At 34.8% G+C, this 20748-nt stretch overlaps 1 protein-coding gene across 1 annotated transcript; it reads left to right on the forward strand.

The window, feature by feature from the left end:
• Window positions 1–6146: 6146 nt before the first annotated feature.
• Window positions 6147–19835, forward strand: LOC132546887 (core histone macro-H2A.1-like). The gene is made up of 8 exons (XM_060210614.1): window positions 6147–6325; window positions 7136–7242; window positions 7761–8048; window positions 12386–12475; window positions 12766–12856; window positions 13444–13533; window positions 13846–14020; window positions 16311–19835. Exons 1-8 carry the CDS (start codon window positions 6157–6159, stop codon window positions 16471–16473), a joined length of 1173 nt encoding a protein of 390 aa, XP_060066597.1. The 5' UTR covers window positions 6147–6156; the 3' UTR covers window positions 16474–19835.
• The last annotated feature ends 913 nt before the right edge of the window (window positions 19836–20748 follow it).

Below are 20748 nucleotides of genomic sequence, written 5' to 3' on the forward strand. Positions count from 1 at the left end.
CCTAAAGGTCAGGCAGCAAACTGATAGTTGGTTTCTGATTGGTCAATAATACGTTGGATGTTTATTAGCCTACTGTTTGGAATAACCCAACCAAGAGTTGAAATTTTGATAATTTGTAAATGAATTGATATATAGTATTTGATTTAATTAAAACGTGCCTGTTTTGAAATTAAACGATTTGTAAATATTATTTGTTAGAATATAATTTGACTTTGCATCCAAAGCAGTTCCGTGTGTCTACAACCCTACAACATGTCTATTTCGGAGAGTGTTGTTCCCAATGAATTAAAAATAGCCAAGGTTAAACCACTTTATAGGAAGAAAGATAGACTAAATGCTGAAAACTATCGTCCTGTTAGTATTCTAAGTATTGTATCTAAAATTCTAGAACGTGCTGTATATAGCCAGTTAGAGACATTCCTAGTCAGAAATAACTTACTGTATGAATTCCAGTCAGGATTCAGAAGCAAATACTCAACAGATACGTGTTTAATACATATGATTGATCATATTAAGTCTCAGAATGCTAAAGGTATTTTTACAGGTATTTTTTTACTTGATTTGCAGAAAGCATTTGATACGGTAGACCATAAAATCTCATGTGACAAACTCTCTGTTACTGGTTTCAGTCTTATCTCACTGGAAGGAAACAAATTGTGAATGTAAACGGAACAGTTTCAGAGTCTTGTAACATAGGTTGCGGTGTACCCCAAGGCAGTTTGCTAGGACCTTTACTATTTCTGATATTTTAATCCAAGCCGACGACTCTGCAATATTATTCTATCACAGAGACCCAGCAGTTACTTCTCAAACTTTGTCTTTGGTGTTGAAGTCCTGTCAAGATTGGTTAGTAGATAACAAACTTTCATTGCATTTAGGTAAAACAGAAAGCATTCTATTTGGTCCAAGAAGGAAATTAGATCCAGTGGCAAAAAATTCGGATTTTAAAATTGTGTGTAATAATCATGTAATTGAAGTCAAAAGATATGTGAAATATCTTGGCATAGAGATCAACGATTCATTATCGGGTGAAGAAATTGTAGATTCAATTGTCAAAAAGGTCCACCAACGTCTCAAATTTTTGTATAGAAATGGACAGTGTTTATCTTTTAGGTCAAGAAAAACTCTATGTTCTTCTTTGATTTTGATGTCACTTTGTCTACGCATGTACTAGTTGGTACGAAGGTTTATCGAAAAAACTTAAAAAGAATTTACAAGTAGCACAAAACAAAGTAATTAGATTTATTTTGAATGTTCACAATAGGTACAGTCTGACACAATGATTTTCTTCGGGTAAACATGCTTGATGTTGTTTCAAGAGTAAGTCAGCTCAGAGTGAATCATATGTTTAATATTTTCCATGAAAAAGCTCCGAATTATATGTATGCATCTTTTGAAAAAAATCCGTGTCTGCAAAATACTCGTTCATCAACATATAATTTTACTCTGCCAATGATTCATGCAGCTGAATATACATCCTTTTGTTTTGTCGGAGCTAAAGAATGGAATCTACTTCCAGAAAATACAAAAACAATACCCAAAAAAGTTAGATTCAAATCTCAAGTAAAACGTCACTTTCAAGACAAAATGAAAGATAAACATAACAGTGATTATGTTTACTATTGAGACATATAATGGGTTTTTTATCTACATTTCGAAGGACCCCAACGGAAATAAGCGTATATTGTTACGCTTTTTGGGCTATCCTTGGATAGATTTGTTTAATATATATATCAGCTGTCTTTATTGTGATTTTATGTTCCGGTGTTGCATGTTTTATTTATGTCAATTTTTCACCTTATGTACTCTGTAACATGTATTTTATTTATCATGCTTTGTATACATTTGTGCAAATCTTTCCTGAATAAATTTATTATTATTATTATTATTATTATTATAACCCTTCCAAGTGGAATAGTCCAAACTGAGGGGGAATTCAACACCTACGTCTTAGGTTCATTATATTTCACTGACTCACGAATTTCATTTGTCATACGTTCATTTTGTTATCCCCTGCGAAACGCGTTTGCAGGGGATATTAATTTGGGCTCCGTCCGTACTTCTGTCCACCCGCTCGCCGAGGGCATTAAACTTCACAATTTATTTTATTATAGATTATTGCCCTAGTTGTGCCTTTTGTTATTGACAACATTTCATTTTTCCTCTTACCATTGAAACATAGTAAAAAAAACCCACAAAATTAATGTTTCCGGGCTACAACTTCGAAATCATTCCACTCAACTACACAAAACTTCCTATATTAGGTTAGTACCTAGTTCATTGTTTCCTGTAACCATGAAAACAGATAACCCTCATTACAAATTTCAGTTTCAGTCTGGACCAGTGCTCTGAACCCTTTCAAGATAATTGCTCAAAACTTTTTACACTCATTAAGCTAATAGTATCATTTGCTATGGGGATGTTCTCCATTTAAATACTTTTATCTGTTACCACGGAAACAGATACGTCAAATCACAAAGTTCAGCTTTTCCAGGCCAGTTCTCTTAAACCGTTCAAGGTAATTACCCGGTACTCAAAACTTTGTACAGACATGAAGCTAGTACTCTAGTAGAAATTCTTAATTCCAAAACTTTGTATGGAAAATGATAATAATAGAAATTAACCTCGTTGTAATATTATTTATATATGATTGTGTGTCTTTCTTTTAAACAGAGCTGTGCTGGGATTATTTCACGTTTTGCGTTTTATTATTTGTTATTTGTATCGCCCTGAAACAATAAAGACCATTTTGAGGCGGAGACTCCAGGTAGTAGACAATGGTCTACCTGTACTGATTAACATACCACCGGAGGCTCGTCGCATACAATCCAAATCAATTCAAGTGTCTTTCCCAAGTACACAATCAATCCATCCTCGAAACTCAAGGGGTTACAATCACTTTCTGCGTGAGAGAAAGTTATCGTAACCCCTGGGGTATCAGCACCGATTGCTTTGTTTCTCAGTTTTCAGAGAAACACAAAAGGCAACAATAGTACATCTCGATACGTAAGAGGTTACGATCACTTTAGATCTCTGCACCCCTGGCACATGTCACGGCAAAATTGAAGGTTCCATGTGGGACACCATACGGACAAGACGATGAGACTCATTTGATCCTTTGATATACATCAAACGAATTCCGTGGTCGTATAACGGTATATTGTAATGGATTTGAAACTGAGTGTCGTTCCTTCGTAATCTTCAAAATAAGTCTGTAAATAAGGTTTTTTTTCTCTCTCCTGGAATCAATGGTATTATTTAACTTGTGCCTTCAATTTTGCTATGACAGAGGTGCAAGGAGAGAAAGTGATCGTAACCCTGAATTATCGAGGATGTAGTGATCGTAACCCTGAATTATCGAGGATGTAGTGATCGTAACCCTGGAATATCGAGGATGTAGTGATCGTAACCCTGAATTATCGAGGATGTAGAGATCGTAACCCTGAATTATCGAGGATGTAGTGATCGTAACCCTGAATTATCGAGGATGTAGTGATCGTAACCCTGAATTATCGAGGATGTAGTGATCGTAACCCTGGAATATCGAGGATGTAGTGATCGTAACCCTGAATTATCGAGGATGTAGTGATCGTAACCCTGGAATATCGAGGATGTAGTGATCGTAACCCTGAATTATCGAGGATGTAGTGATCGTAACCCTGAATTATCGAGGATGTAGTGATCGTAACCCTGGAATATCGAGGATGTAGTGATCGTAACCCTGAATTATCGAGGATGTAGTGATCGTAACCCTGAATTATCGAGGATGTAGTGATCGTAACCCTGGAATATCGAGGATGAAGTGATCGTAACCCTGAATTATCGAGGATGTAGTGATCGTAACCCCTGGACTATCGAGGATGTAGTGATCGTAACCCTGAATTATCGAGGATGTAGTGATCGTAACCCTGGAATATCGAGGATGAAGTGGTCGTAACCCCTGGACTATCGAGGATGTAGTGGTCGTAACCCCTGGAGTATCGAGGATGTAGTGGTCGTAACCCATGGAATATCGAGGGTGAAGTGATCGTAACCCTGGAATATCGAGGATGTAGTGATCGTAACCCTGAATTATCGAGGATGAAGTGGTCGTAACCCTGGAATATCGAGGGTGAAGTGAACGTAACCCTGGATAATCACAGATGGCCGCCTGTCAGGATCTTTTGTCTTTCTTATTAATGTAGGATCCACATTACATGGTTTTCTTTATATTACACATCTTTTTATCCACTTTTTACCGCGACTTAAATACGTACGGCAGGCTGAATCGTGTGCAAACATATTCAAATTTGTACAATTAAAGAGAAATAACTCGTGAACATAGACAACTCAAATAATTGTACCGACTGCACAAATCTATATACAACAAAAACAACCGTTTGTTTTATTTAATCATAGCCAAAGACAAAAAAAAGGCATGACCTGTTAAACAACGAAATCACTTCGTATACACTCTGTATTATACGCCCCTGGATTATGTTAGTCAGACAGGGGCGTGTGAACTGATGTCACGACGTTTACTCAGACAGGGGCGTGTGAACTGATGTCACGACGTTTACTCAGACAGGGGCGTGTGAACTGATGTCACGACGTTTATTCAGACAGGGGCGTGTGAACTGATGTCACGACGTTTACTTAGACAGGGGCGTGTGAACTGATGTCACGACGTTTACTCAGACAGGGGCGTGTGAACTGATGTCAAGATGGTAACTCAATTTGGGGCATGTGAAAAAAATGTCACGACGGTAACTCAAGTGGAGGCATGTGAAAAAATGTCACGACGTTTGCTCGAGCGGGGGCATGTAAAAAGGTGTCACGACGTTAACTTGAGTGGAGGTGTGTAAAAATGGCACATTTATCGAGTGGGGGGCGTATAAAAAGATGTCACAATGTTTACTCCAGTGGGGCATGACATATGATGTCAAGACGTTTACTCTAGTGGAAGCACGTGAAGAAATTTCACGATGTTTACTCGAGTGAGGGCGTGTGAAATGACGTCATGACGGTTACTCGAGTTGGGGCGTGTGAAATGACGTCATGATGTTTACTCGAGTGGGGTCGTGTGAAAAATGTCGCAACGTTATACTCCAGTGGGTCATGTGAAATGACGTCACGATGTTTACTCAGAAATGGGCGTGTAAAATGATGTCATGACGTCAACTCAAGTGGGAGTTTGTGAAAATATGTCACGACATTTACTCGAGTGGATGCATGTGAAGTGATGCTACGACGCTTACTCAAGTTGGGCGTGTAAAATAATGCCACGGCGTTTACTTACATGGAGGCGCGTGAAATAATGTCACGACATTTACTCGAGTGGACGCATGTGAAATGATGTGAAGAGGAGCGGACTTAAGTTTGTCAGTCTGAACAGATACAGATGTCATTCATCACCTACCGTGTATTAATTGTATTGATTAATATCTGATTTTGGTGAGATTATGAGTTTGGTGATTGAAAATGATGAATCTCATTTCATAACAAAAATAATTCTATTCAGTTTAAGTGACGTTTAATAAAAATTGCACCAATAAATCGGGGGGGGGGGGGGGGTACTAAGTTTATTAATCATATTTATCTACTAGCGCGGACTAGTGTTTAAAGATGAGTTTTTTTCATATTTCGGACGGAAAGATCCACCATTATTTCCCTGTTTGTGTACATTCTCACATAAACTTTAAGCACAGTCAGCAGAAAAAGGTTGTGGTCAGATAAACAAAAGTTTTAATTGAAATGATAATATTATACGTCCCTGACAGTAAAATAGGGTGGTACTTCAGCTGTAAATGGCTTAATAATATATCTTATTTCGTTGATACTAAAAGTTTTATCACAAAAGTTTAAGCAATCAATTTGAAAACTAGCATTTTGAAAAAAAATATGTATTTTGTTCAAAAAGGAAGAAGGGGGTATTAACACAGTAAGGCTAGTTAACATGAAATTCTACGCTATAGCTTTTCAAAGAGATGTAGACAGTACTTCACATCATTTGTCCCTGTTGCAAAATAAAAGGGGCGTTCCCCATTGGATGGAACAGCTGATTCTACTTCCTGTAGATCTGTTTGAGCTTGCCGAGAGGCTAATGTATAAATAGTTACCAATCAACACATTCGTTGTGTCGTTTGTTGGTCGAGCTTCAACACTAAGTCTAGCAATATGTCAGCTCGCGGTGCGAAAAAGAAGAAGGCGACGTCAAAGTCGGCCAAAGCTGGTGTTTTATTCCCGGTGGCGAGAATGAGGAGATACCTGAAAAACATGACACACCACTATCGTATCGGGTCGGGGGCACCTGTTTACATGGCGGCTGTGATAGAATATCTGACCGGTACTTAACATCCACCATTATTTCCCTGTTTGTGTACATTCTCACATAAGCTTTAAGCACAGTCAGCAGAAAAAGGTTGTGGTCAAATAAACAAAAGTGTTGATTTAAATGATAGTATGAGACCAATGACAAATAATTCAGGTTCTTAAAAAATTACTTTCAGTGTATAATATTGATTTACATAAAATGATTACCAAAACGAATTCAAAATGTCAGCACGACCTAGCATTTGACAAGGAAAATGTAGCAGTGTTGCACAATATTTTTGCTGCTGAAGCTTGTGTGTAACTGACAACTGTATGGAGAATGTTATTCTGTTGGTGTTGGGACTAGGGGAAACCCAGGCAGCAACAACATAAAACTAGCAGCTATCCCTATCTCTAATACTTAGTAGATGCCAGATTAGGTAATTATTCTTGATATTGTCGGTTTAAGACCTGATACAATTTATGAATATACATTGAAACCGACAATTGATTGTGACATTAGTCGGCAGTATTTTATTTTGAAAGTGAAAATTTGCATATGAATGAGAACTCTAGTTTTTGTTAATTACAACAAATTTGCAGTTTGATGTGTAATTTTATCAGTATTATTGAATCAAGGTATATTAATCAGTAGGGGATTTAAAGAAGATATTTACCAAATACTTTCTTTACTTGTAAAATATTAGATTTTGCACCTGGTACTGATTTTGAAATGTATGGTAAATAAAGTTACTTAGAAGAGAAATGGCAGATAGCATTATTTATTTAAATCCCAACATGTCACATGAGATGTTTTTAAAATAAAGAAACCTTAAATTTTCAGCGGAGATATTAGAGCTTGCTGGTAATGCAGCACGAGACAACAAGAAGAGCAGAGTCACACCTAGACATATTTTATTGGCAGTGGCCAATGACGAAGAACTCAATCAGGTTTGTAAACACCAAATACCCTTTACATTTTTATTGTATTTGTTTGAAATCAATATATAAATCTCAAGTTCTCTGTGATGCCAGTTCTTACAATTTACTTGTGGTACTGTCCAGAAATACTATGAGTAAGTAAGGGAATAATTCTCGGGCAGAAAGATACTGTTTGGTCAAGGTGTTTTAAGAAATAAAGATTAGAAACAATATATATTTGCTGCTATGCATGTTACATACTGCAAAAAAAAAAAAAAAAAAGAAAAGAAAATGTTTGTGGGGTTTTATTTCTATTGATTTCATGGTCCATGAGATGATAAACGCTAAGAGTACATATAGTCTTAGTACCAGTGGATTTCATGAGTACTCTCTATCTATGAAATCAGATGTCTACAACAAGATATTTTTGTGATTAACCACAAAATTATCATTGCTATTAGGTGTTTAGAAAAATTAAAATTAGAAACACCATACTATTGCCGATGTTCAATGATAGAGATATACATGCTTGTTTTGTTTTCTTTCAGCTACTAAAGCATGTGACCATTGCCAATGGTGGTGTACTTCCTCGAATACTCCCAGAACTTCTCATGAGGAAAAAAGGCTCTAAATTTCAGATGCAGTCGGAGCCACCCAAACTTTCTGTACAAACCAATTCTAATAAAGTTACCAGTAGTACATCAAAACAGAATGATGTTCCAAGTTCAACGAAAAAAGCCAAGGTCAAGGTCACACCCAAGGTTGTAAGAGCTCCTCTTAAACCAGTAACAAAAACAGGAAAGACAGGAAAAATAGCTAAAGTCAAACCATTGAAGGTTAGTCCAGACGCAGAAATAATTCTCTTGTTTTTGTCTCCTAATGAAGATATTATGGTGGTGTTTTGATCTTGTTAAGGGGTGAACTATTGCCAATCAAGTTGAGGGCACTGTTTATCATCAGAAAACTCTATTGGTCCATAAATATTTCAACAAAAGGTGATACCGGTAAATAGATTTACGTCATTTCATGACTTTATTAATAGAGATATACAATTTACAAAAGTGATGGTGCCCACACTTACTGGCTGGTAATGCCTGTTAAGTTACATTATATAATTGGTCCTATCAGTACCAGCAGATTTTTAATAAGATATGTATATTGTACCATCAATAAGCACAAATGATTCATAAGATTTATTTGTTGTCATTTTATTTGTAAATTTAAATTTATATCAAATAAGTTTGCAAAAGTATTTGAATAAGATGTACATGTGATAATTTGGTGTTGGACATGTTTTTAATTCAGAAATAAATCTTAGTATAATAAACTTATGTTTATAGTGTTTTAGATGCATAGATATAGTGCATGATATTTGATTAGAACTAGAACTGCTTCAGACCTTTTAGCAGTAGCCCAATGGATTAGGTTTTATTTGTGTGTTGAAAAATGTAGCTAGTAGACTCTGTGTAAGGTATCATCTGTGTGATTTTTATATCTTTGTGTAAGGTAACACCTGTGTGAATTCTATATCTCTGTGTAAGGTATCACCTGTGTGATTTTTATATCTTTGTGTAAGGTAACACCTGTGTGAATTCTATATCTCTGTGTAAGGTATCACCTGTGTGAATTCTATATCTCTGTGTAAGGTATCACCTGTGTGATTTCTATATCTTTGTGTAAGGTATCAACTGTGTGAATTCTATATCTCTGTGTACGGTATCACCTGTGTGATTTCTATATCTTTGTGTAAGGTAACACCTGTGTGAATTCTATATCTCTGTGTAAGGTATCACCTGTGTGATTTTTATATCTTTGTGTAAGGTAACACCTGTGTGAATTCTATATCTCTGTGTAAGGTATCACCTGTGTGAATTCTATATCTCTGTGTAAGGTATCACCTGTGTGATTTCTATATCTTTGTGTAAGGTATCAACTGTGTGAATTCTATATCTCTGTGTACGGTATCACCTGTGTGATTTCTATATCTCTGTGTAAGGTAACACCTGTGTGAATTCTATATCCCTGTGTAAGGTATCACCTGTGTGATTTTTATATCTTTGTGTAAGGTAACACCTTTGTGAATTCTATATCTCTGTGTAAGGTATCACCTGTGTGAATTCTATATCTCTGTGTAAGGTATCACCTGTGTGATTTTTATATCTTTGTGTAAGGTAACACCTGTGTGAATTCTATATCTCTGTGTAAGGTATCACCTGTGTGAATTCTATATCTCTGTGTAAGGTATCACCTGTGTGATTTCTATATCTTTGTGTAAGGTATCACCTGTGTGAATTCTATATCTCTGTGTAAGGTATCACCTGTGTGATTTCTATATCTCTGTGTAAGGTAACACCTGTGTGAATTCTATATCCCTGTGTAAGGTATCACCTGTGTGATTTTTATATCTTTGTGTAAGGTAACACCTTTGTGAATTCTATATCTCTGTGTAAGGTATCACCTGTGTGAATTCTATATCTCTGTGTAAGGTATCACCTGTGTGATTTCTATATCTTTGTGTAAGGTAACACCTGTGTGAATTCTATATCTCTGTGTAAGGTATCGCCTGTGTGATTTCTATATCTTTGTGTAAGGTAACACCTGTGTGAATTCTATATCTCTGTGTAAGGTATCACCTGTGTGAATTCTATATCTCTGTGTAAGGTATCACCTGTGTGATTTTTATATCTTTGTGTAAGGTAACACCTGTGTGAATTCTATATCTCTGTGTAAGGTATCACCTGTGTGAATTCTATATCTCTGTGTAAGGTATCACCTGTGTGAATTCTATATCTTTGTGTAAGGTAACACCTGTGTGAATTCTATATCTCTGTGTAAGGTATCACCTGTGAGTGATTTCTATATCTCTGTGTAAGGTATCACCTGTGTGAATTCTATATCTCTGTGTAAGGTATCACCTGTGTGATTTTTATATCTCTGTGTAAGGTATCACCTGTGAGATTTCTATATCTCTGTGTAAGGTATCACCTGTGTGATTTTTATATCTCTGTGTAAGGTATCACCTGTGTGATTTCTATATCTCTGTGTAAGGTATCACCGGTGTGATTTCTATATCTCTGTGTCAGGTATCACCTGTGAATTCTGTATCTCTGTGTAAGGTATCACCTGTGAGTGATTTCTATATCTCTGTGTAAGGTATCACCTATGTGATTTCTATATCCTTGTAAGGTATCACCTGTGTGAATTCTATATCTCTGTGTAAGGTATCACCTGTGAGTGATTTCTATATCTCCGTGTAAGGTATCAACTGTGATTTCTATATCTCTGTGTAAGGTATCACCTGTGTGAATTCTATATCTCTGTGTAAGGTATCACCTGTGTGAATTCTATATCTCTGTGTAAGGTATCACCTGTGTGAATTCTATATCTTTGTGTAAGGTAACACCTGTGTGAATTCTATATCTCTGTGTAAGGTATCACCTGTGTGATTTCTATATCTCTGTGTAAGGAAACACCTGTGATTTCTATATCTCTGTAAGGTATCACCTGTGTGATTTCTATATCTCTGTGTAAGGTAACACCTGTGATTTCTATATCTTTGTGTGAGGTAACACCTGTGTGATTTCTGTATCTCTGTGTAAGGTAACACCTGTGTGATTTCTATATCTGTGTAAGGTATCACCTGTGTGATTTCTATATCTCTGTGTAAGGTAACACCTGTGATTTCTATATCTCTGTGTAAGGTATCACCTGTGTGATTTTTATATCTGTGTAAGGTATCACCTGTGTGATTTCTATATCTCTGTGTAAGGTAACACCTGTGATTTCTATATCTCTGTGTAAGGTATCACCTGTGATTTCTATATCTCTGTAAGGTATCACCTGTGATTTCTATATTTCTGTGTAAGGTAACACCTGTGATTTCTATATCTTTGTGTGAGGTAACACCTGTGTGATTTCTATATCTCTGTGTAAGGTAACACCTGTGTGATTTCTATATCTCTGTAAGGTATCACCTGTGTGATTTCTATATCTCTGTGTAAGGTAACACCTGTGATTTCTATATCTCTGTGTAAGGTATCACCTGTGTGATTTTTATATCTCTGTGTAAGGTATCACCTGTGTGATTTCTATATCTCTGTGTAAGGTATCACCTGTGTGATTTTTATATCTCTGTGTAAGGTATCACCTGTGTGATTTCTATATATCTGTAAGGTATCACCTGTGTGATTTCTATATCTCTGTGTAAGGTATCACCTGTGATTTCTATATTTCTGTGTAAGGTATCACCTGTGATTTCTATATCTCTGTGTAAGGTATCACCTGTGTGATTTCTATATCTCTGTGTAAGGTATCACCTGTGTGATTTCTATATCTCTGTGTAAGGTATCACCTGTGTGAATTCTATATCTCTGTGTAAGGTATCACCTGTGAATGATTTCTATATCTCTGTGTAAGGTATCACCTTTGTGAATTCTATATCTCTGTGTGTGTAAGGTATCACCTGTGAATGATTTCTATATCTCTGTGTAAGGTATCACCTGTGTGGTTTCTATATCTCTGTGTAAGGTATCACCTGTGTGATTTCTATATCTCTGTAAGGTAACACCTGTGTGATTTCTATATCTCTGTGTAAGGTATCACCTGTGTGATTTCTATATCTCTGTGTAAGGTATCACCTGTGATTTCTACATCTCTGTGTATGGTATCACCTGTGATTTCTATATTTCTGTGTAAGGTATCACCTGTGTGAATTCTATATCTCTGTAAGGTATCACCTGTGATTTCTATATTTCTGTGTCAGGTATCACCTGTGATTTCTATATTTCTGTGTAAGGTATCACCTGTGTGATTTCTATATCTCAGTGTAAGGTATCACCTGTGTGAATTCTATATCTCTGTGTAAGGTATCACCTGTGTGAATTCTATATCTCTGTGTAAGGTATCACCTGTGTGAATTCTATATCTCTGTAAGGTATCACCTGTGATTTCTATATCTCTGTGTAAGGTATCACCTGTGTGATTTCTATATCTCTGTGTAAGGTATCACCTGTGTGATTTCTATATCTCTGTGTAAGGTATCACCTGTGTGATTTCTATATCTCTGTGTAAGGTATCACCTGTGTGATTTCTATATCTCTGTGTAAGGTATCACCTGTGATTTCTATATCTCTTTATAGGGTATCACCTGTGTGAATTCTACATCTCTTTTTAGGGTATCACTGGATCTGCTGAAGCTGTGGCTGCTACAGCTGCTGGGAGCTTCACCATCCTGTCAGAGAAAAAGCTGTTCCTGGGACAGAAGGTTGGCCGACTATTTTTAGAAATCTTGTTACTGCTTTAAAATAAGAAATTACTGGTTAATACTTAATTTTATGATGAACATAAAGTAAAAAAGACTACATGAAATATTTGGTAAGTTTGTCACTCAGCTTAAGCAGATATTTATATTTCATCTATACAATGTTTTACTAATCAACATTTGATATCCAAATAATTTTTAAAAAATGCAAAATCAGAATGGGCTTATTATTTTTATGTATAGCAATGGATCATAGAAGCTCAGTCTTCATTTAAATTTCCACAATATTTCAGATGACAGTAATACAAGGGGACCTGGTGAAAATCTTGTCTGATGCCATTGTACACCCAACCAGTTCTGCTTTCTACATGGGGGGTGAAGTAGGTAAGTTAAAATACATAAGGCCACCATGGAAACCAAAATCACAGTTGCGTGACTGTCGGTAGCTTTAAAGTGAAACTAATAACTTTATTGATGTCTGACATGAAATAATTTAGGTTACATATTTAATTTATTGAACACCTGAAATGGATGTTGAAATTTAATCCTGTGTAATAGAAGTGGGTTGGTGTGGCTTGTATAAAGTGTTAAATACGGTCTCTGTCACTCAGCTGACGAAGCATGCTTCTTTGGCTCGGTTGGTAGAGCCAGTTGGTTATCACGCCAGAGATTTGGGTTTGATTCCTGGTCAGTACACTCTGCAGGAATGTGTATTTTCCCTGTTCTTTCACACATGCAACTATATGATATCTTCATGAAATTTTTCATGCTAACTGACTTAAGATGTTGGAAAATGATGCTTTAATGTCCAATCATCCATCTTAATAAGCCAAATGATAGACAAATAGATTGATCTTCATTCTAATGGTCATTTGATCTGGTATGTAGATCTTGAATGATCCCAGCTATGAATCACATATAGATATAGTCTTGTTATGATAACTGTTACAACATATTTGCCAAACTTTCAGGGTCTGCAATTGAGAAAGCTGGTGGTAAGGAGTTCCGCAAGGAAGTTGATGAGCTATATAAATCCAATGGTGCTTTGGATACAGCAGGAGGTATGTCATAGTACTCATCTGTCACTTCAGTAAGTCAACATTACTCAAGTACAAGACTGGAAGGAGCAGAAATTTTTATCTAATGAACTTATTAGATGGGGTCATTATTCTCAAATCTTCATTATCATATGCTAACAGATAAATTCATCTTCATACGGGAAATTTAGTGTTGTTCTGTTTCATTAATCTGATAGTTTTAACTCACTGTTGTTTAGAAAACTGTGTGGAATGAATAAAATATTTGAAAATATTTGTCCCCCTGTAAATTTTAAAGAACAATATTTATATGAGTTGGTAACACCAAATTTTCAGCTGCCATTTGTCCTGGTCATAATTTTCCTGCAAAATATGTGATCCACGTGAATGGTCCATCGTGGGGTACTACCAATTCACAACAACTCTTGGAAAAGGCTGTCAAGAATGTATTAACACTGGCGGATGAGAAAAATTTAAAGTCCATAGCTATACCCTCAATAGGTAGTGGAAAGTAAGTCATATATATTGCATTGTTTTATTACATTGTGTTTTGTTACACTGAGGTAATGTGGTGATCTTCAGATAGTTACCAGGCATATAGTCAAGTACTTTCGCTGTGTATGCAAGCAGGTATAAATTAGAGGTTCAAGGATTTTAGTCCTGCACTCAGGATTAAAATATACGAAAGAAATAAGGATATTTTGGCAAATAATTTGATACTTTTTGATGATGTATATGAAGCTGCATATTTATTTAAAGGCAGCAACAGGCCTGGTCACAGTTATAATTCAAACAATTACACACAATTACAAAACAGAAGTTTTATGAATTTTAGGATTGACACACAATTTTGTCTTGAAATAAAAGAGAAGTTTGATTTTGGTATAAGATGTATTGAAAATATGACACAAAAAGTTGTCCTTCAGAAACAGATTGAGATTATATTTTAAGAATACTTCAACGGATGTAATCTTAACATATGTATGTACAAGGGTTTTCCTCCAGCTTCTGAAGTATAACAAGAAGTGTCACTGTTACCTCAGTGTTAAAGCTACATAGCTACACTTGCCTACAGAAAAGAAATCCAACCTCTACCCTGACAATCTATTTGTTGTCACTATAGGTGTTTTGCATGCAATCTTTACATTGCAAATTCTGGGAATGTTACAAGCTTGTAATCAAATATTGCTATGCTTACTTTTAGCTCCTTGTTCTCCTGTCTCCCTCTGTACATCCTTTCATGTCTGTATCTGTTCCTGTGAATGTGTTGAAGGTTGGTTGACCTCTTACTCAGTGACTGTTTTGTAATATAAGAGAATGTATGCAAGGGTCAAGCCTTGGATTTACCTCTGAACAAGTGTGGCTATGTATCATTAGGCTTTACAAAGCATCAAGACAGGAAACTGACCAGAGGTCAGTTGTTCATAGCACTTCTAACAGGAATGCTACTAACTGCTTATTGGTGGTGTTACTTTATCTCGCTATAGCTGCCATATGTCCAGGACATAACTTTCCAGCAAAGTTTGTTATCCACTGCAATGGACCTCAGTGGAGTTCCAGTAACCCACAACAGTTGTTAGAGAAAACAGTCAAGAATTGTCTAACCTTGGCAGATGAAAAGAACCTTAAAAGTATTGCATTCCCCTCAATTGGAAGTGGACGGTAAGACTGCCAGTTAAAAGTTGCAAATATAGAATTCTTATGTGTAGCTAATGTAATAGAATATTCATATTTTAGTCTAGCTCTGTAAATACCACTTGTGTGAAGGGGTGGGAAGTTGTCTCCCTTGCCATGATGTGAAAGGCTCTGACTTACAGTGGTAATTTATCATATATATTTTGATGTATTTCATAGTACCTGTAATGGTTTTGTTTGATTTGTTTCCTATAGGAAGTGATAACTTAATGGTAATGAAGCCTGAATTTAAATTGAATGAACTTAACATAACTGTATCTATTTTGACTTAAATGAGTCACTTTATGCTTAAACTCACTGATTACTTTATGATGACATATAAAATCTCTGTATGCCTTTAGACCAATGAAAAAATTCAAATTACAATTGTGAAAATAGTGCCAAAGTAAAATGACAGGATTAAAGTTATTCAATAACACTCACATATATATTATACGTATGCATGACTGCAATGTTTACTGGTGTTCAAATGCATGGTGTATGTTGTCAGTTGTTAAGTGTTCATAAAAGATGTGCTGATTACACTCGGAATAAATCTTGATGAATGATGTTGTATGTCAAACCTCACCACTGACTTACATCCATAATAATGAGCTACCCAGGACAGGTTGATGATTCTGACGGAGTGGCAACGGACCACCCAGCAGAAATGTCATAACTTGCCCAACAATTGACCACTTTTATTGAGAAAGCAATTGCTAGAAATATTAAACTTTTAGGTCACCTGAAACTTTGTCTCATTGTGACCTATGGCTATCCCCATTTTATCCAGCATTGTGTGTTGTCATAGTGTGTCCTTTTTACATTTTTACTTCTTCTCAAAACTTCAACAACTAATTTCTGTGAGATTTTACAGAAACCCTCCATAGATAAAGGCAAACCAAAATTGGAAATCAGATGGTCAATTTTTGAGGACCCAAAATTTGGAAATGGTGCTCTGTACTCACCTACAAAAATTCCTACAAAAATTACTGAATCTTCAAGGCTTAGAGTCATGTTCTTGTGGGTTCGATTTCACTTTTTACAATGAAACTAAAAAGTTTGACCCCAATGAAATCAAATATGTTTGTAGTGCTTGACATATACATTGTGTTTTTGCTTTTTAGTGCGGGATTCCCCAAACAAACGGCAGCACAGATTATCCTAAAGGCCATCAGTAACTACTTTGTCACCGTCATGAGCAGCTCTCTAAAGCAAGTATACTTTGTACTGTACGACATGGAGAGTATCGGCGTGTACACAAGTGAACTGGCTAAGTTAGACTCCTAGATATAGCTAGAATGGAATTATCAAAATCAACAGGAAGCAAACTTATTTTCCATTCTTTAACTTTTAAGTAGCTGTTCTAAAGCTAAAGCGTATTGTTAGTTTGAAGTAAGCTGATGGCAAAGATATCAGTTTCCTTTATAATATCCAATATTAAAAAAAACCTGTTAACATTCTAATGTATCATATTTTCATAAGTCTTGGTATTTGGCATATTAGCAATTGTAAACACTTACATACAACACATGTTTCTAACCAAAACGAAGGAAATTATTTTTGTTTTAAAGTGAAACATCAAATAGGAGTTTATTAGGTAAAATATTAAATGAAACATGGGGGTCAGAATCCTGTTTTAAAGTTTGCAATATCACTTGAGTACATGACTCCTGGTGGTTGTTAATGAATGTTTGATTGGGGCCATAGAATAAACATTCGAAATATCAAAACATGTTTCTTATCAGTTCAGCAAGAAATTTATAATAGGTACTTGTATCATGATTTTTTGTCCTTTTTTCCTTTTCTTTTTTATTAGAATTTAGTTAGAAATCAGATTATTTTATATCATTTAATTACATTAACATCCTGTTATTCAGTGAACTTGCCCATGTAATGTTTTTGCATGCGTGCCAGTAATGATATCTACCCTGGAGCATCTTTCATTTGCTGCACCAGTCAGAAATCAATTGGGAGTGTCCTCTACATTATTGCTTTAAGATTTGTCAAAATGTTACTTTTCCAAGTTATGTGATAAAAAGTATCAAATTTGTATTTGTAGTTCATGAGGTTTTCTGAATTTCATCTTGGAAGTTTTAATTTTTGTTTGTCAAGTCTTTTAAAAATAAAAAATAAAAGACTTGTTCTAAAAATGTGAAATGAATACTCATTTTTGATCCTGTGTACTACGATCAGTAAACTATATTCACTTTTTGTATTTCACAATATAAAAACTTAATGTGGAAGATTTGTATTGCTACAGTCATGGACATTTCAGTAATTTCTTTTATTTATTTTCAAAACTACATAAGAGTTTCTAGGAAGGTTTTGTAACATTTTTATCAAATATATTTTTAAACCACCAATTCATTTTAAAACAGTTGTTGCTCCTTCTTTTTCTCTTTTTGTGCCATTGCATTACACTTATCCTAGAGTTTTAAATTAAGTTTCCTGGAGTTTTAAATCAAGTCTCATTGTTGGTGACTTTTTATGTTATCAAAACTGATATAACACAATTATCAATACATTGTAGTGTTATTTGTATCCAACATGTAGAGATGACTGTTAAACTATTGTGTGTGTTTGTGTGTCTAAATTATAATAAACAACTATGAGATAGTTATTTATCTAAACAACAAGGGACCCTTGTTGATAGTATATGGTTAACCGTCAGTCTTTATTTAATAGATTATTTTTTTAAAATTCAAAATACTGCAAGAATCTATAAAGGATAAGAAAAAGTATCTTTGGATGAGTGTTAAAGGGTTACTGAATTCCAGTTATGAACTGAATTCATTGTATAAAAATACAATTGCATATCTGTTGCCATTTAATGGGCAATACTCCAGCCTTTGGATTTAAAATCTTAACCCACTAGTTACAGTACATTTATACTATTTGTTAATGTAGTCTCCCCGTCCCTCCCTCCAGATATATTGTGCTTTTATTTTGTGATGATGACTGCACATTTCATTAGTGATGAAGTCTGGTTAGACTGCAATTTTTAAGCTTTCAATTAACTGTGATTTAGCTATAAAATAGATTGTTTTCCTTTATATTATTGTTTGAGTAATATATTAACATTGTTACATCATAATATAAGAGCAAATTTCTAGTATTTTGTTTTGTAGTTTATAGCGTTTAAAGTCTTTCTAAATAGGTTATTTGTTTATACATGTGATAGATTATGATTGAAATCATAAATCTTTGCCCGGTATATTAGTCTTAATTTATTGACTAAAACAGTCAGGTCAACTTGTTGTTTACTTATTTATCCTGAGCAAAATTTCAAAGGTTTGATTTAAGTCATCTAATAATGAGTTTTAAAAATTAAATGTGGCAGTTATATGAAGCGTTGATGTTTACGATAATAAATACATGTATTAGAAATGAGCGATATTTCAACAGCTTTTTCCTAGAGAGTGAAGAGCAGATACGTTTACCCATGAATATATATACCTTAGATGTGACAGAAAATTTGCCCCCAGATGTTGATTGCATTAGTAAAGCTACTTACAGTCCAATTTGAAGCTAGCAATAAATTATTTTCCTTTTTGGTGACAAGTTGATTAAGTAGAATATATTATCCTTGCACCATGACCTTATGAATGTGCATTTGTACCTTCATTTAAATTAGCTGTATCATTAGCATGAGTTAAACATTGCTTCATAATTAAGCTGTTGTTACATGATGTTTTACACTTGAGATTCAGATATCATTGATCCCGATGATGCAATCGTACATTTAACATCGCTTGTGTATAAGTAATCCATCACATATAAAAGTTGTTGTTTAGTATCAGGCAATCATTTGGTTACAATAAGTATTTCAAGCCTACAATATATACCTCTAAAATGGATGTAAATAGAGGTCAACTATGAACAAAGTCATTTTCATGCCACATGTGCTTTTATCAAACTTGTCAAATATCTGGATGAAGAGAGACTAAAAGAATTTTGGTGACTGAACTATCATGTATTTCATTTCATTTCAAACATTGGTCTTTATAATCTAGACCATTCTTGTTTTTAGTTAAAATCAACTTTTTAGAAGTGCTTCATTTGTTTTACAATGTTTTGGATAACAGTATACTGTTTTTCTGTTTTAATATATTATATATATATTTCGTATATATATATATATTTAATATCTATTAGAATACACTTTATTTCAGACTGTTAATTAATAAGCATCTTAGAGGTGGATATATATCCACCTATAACATGCATATCTATCTATATATATATATACACAAACTTCTCAAGTGATATGGTCTTGTCATTGTCTGTCAGTTAAGTCATCTTTTAAATACTTGTAGTGTTTTCTAGTATTTTGAGCACTTAACATGCTTATACTTCTATAGAGAGTAAATTAATCTGTTTCAATCAGGTATTTATTTCCTAAAAATTTGAATGATTGAGATTTTAACTAATAACATTATCTAATGAAATAAGAAATTCTGTTGTTGGTATAACATCCCAGTAAATCAGGCATTTTCCATCGTTTTGTGAATGGTTCTGATATGTATAGTTCTACATGGTCTAGTTGGGTGTGTATGTTGTGTGATATCTATAGGTATGTGTGGTGATGTTATACAACACATTCTGTTGGTGTGATGGAAATTTAGTCCAACAATAAATATTGTACTTTTCTGGCGTTTTTGTTTTCTTCTTTACCACCAATCTATTTAAAATCAGATCTTCTATTCCACCTTGTAACTATTGATGCGAAGCAAGGTAGGAAAAAAAACGTTAAATGAGATATCAGATTTTAATTACATTGGTTACACAAATTTTAAAATGTGAGTTGAGAAAAATTTCGAAAATTGAGAATATTTTTTCCATCAGGTGGTCATTTGGAATCTCCCTAAATGTACTTTCTAACTTAGAATTTCAGGTTAATTTTTCAATAATTTGTGATTAGCTAGTCCAATTTTGAATACCTGGTACATGGGCCTGTATATGAAACAAAAGCCAAAATGGCCTGTATCACAATCTTTGTTTAAAATAATGTAAAGTAATTCATAATTTCAAACATATGGCTTTCCCATTTCAAAATTTTGTGGAGTTTAACAATTAAGTACCACCGTAATAAAGTTATAACACTACATATCCTAAGGCCATGGCTATTGCAGGCCTGGATCCAGTCAGGCATGATCTACATATAAGGTCAAGGTCATGTCTATCAACATACTTGATAGTCACTGAACAAGATATAAGTAAATTGGATGTAACTGAGCAGTGCATCAAAAGATACACTCAATTTCATGTTTATTTGCTGGCAGCAAGCTTGCAGTTGGCATGTTATTTTCTAGAGACATGCTTTTCTGACTCTCCCAACTAGCACTTTTTCTTAAATGGCATGTCCTGATGTACACACTCAAATGAAACACATGTCTCTGCACCCACATCTTGTCCATCACAATCAATATCAGCAACTATTATCTATTCATAGCAAGTTGTGCCTATGCCCTATTGTCCCCCTTTACAAATCAATATCTATCAAGATGGAGCGGCTGTTTAAATTGTCTACCTTTACAGATCAGTATCTATCAAGATGGTGCG

The sequence above is a fragment of the Ylistrum balloti genome, unplaced genomic scaffold (assembly GCF_031769215.1).
Source record: "Ylistrum balloti isolate Yb309-2 unplaced genomic scaffold, AGI_CSIRO_Ybal_v1 Utg369920, whole genome shotgun sequence".
Lineage (NCBI taxonomy): Eukaryota > Metazoa > Mollusca > Bivalvia > Pectinida > Pectinidae > Ylistrum > Ylistrum balloti.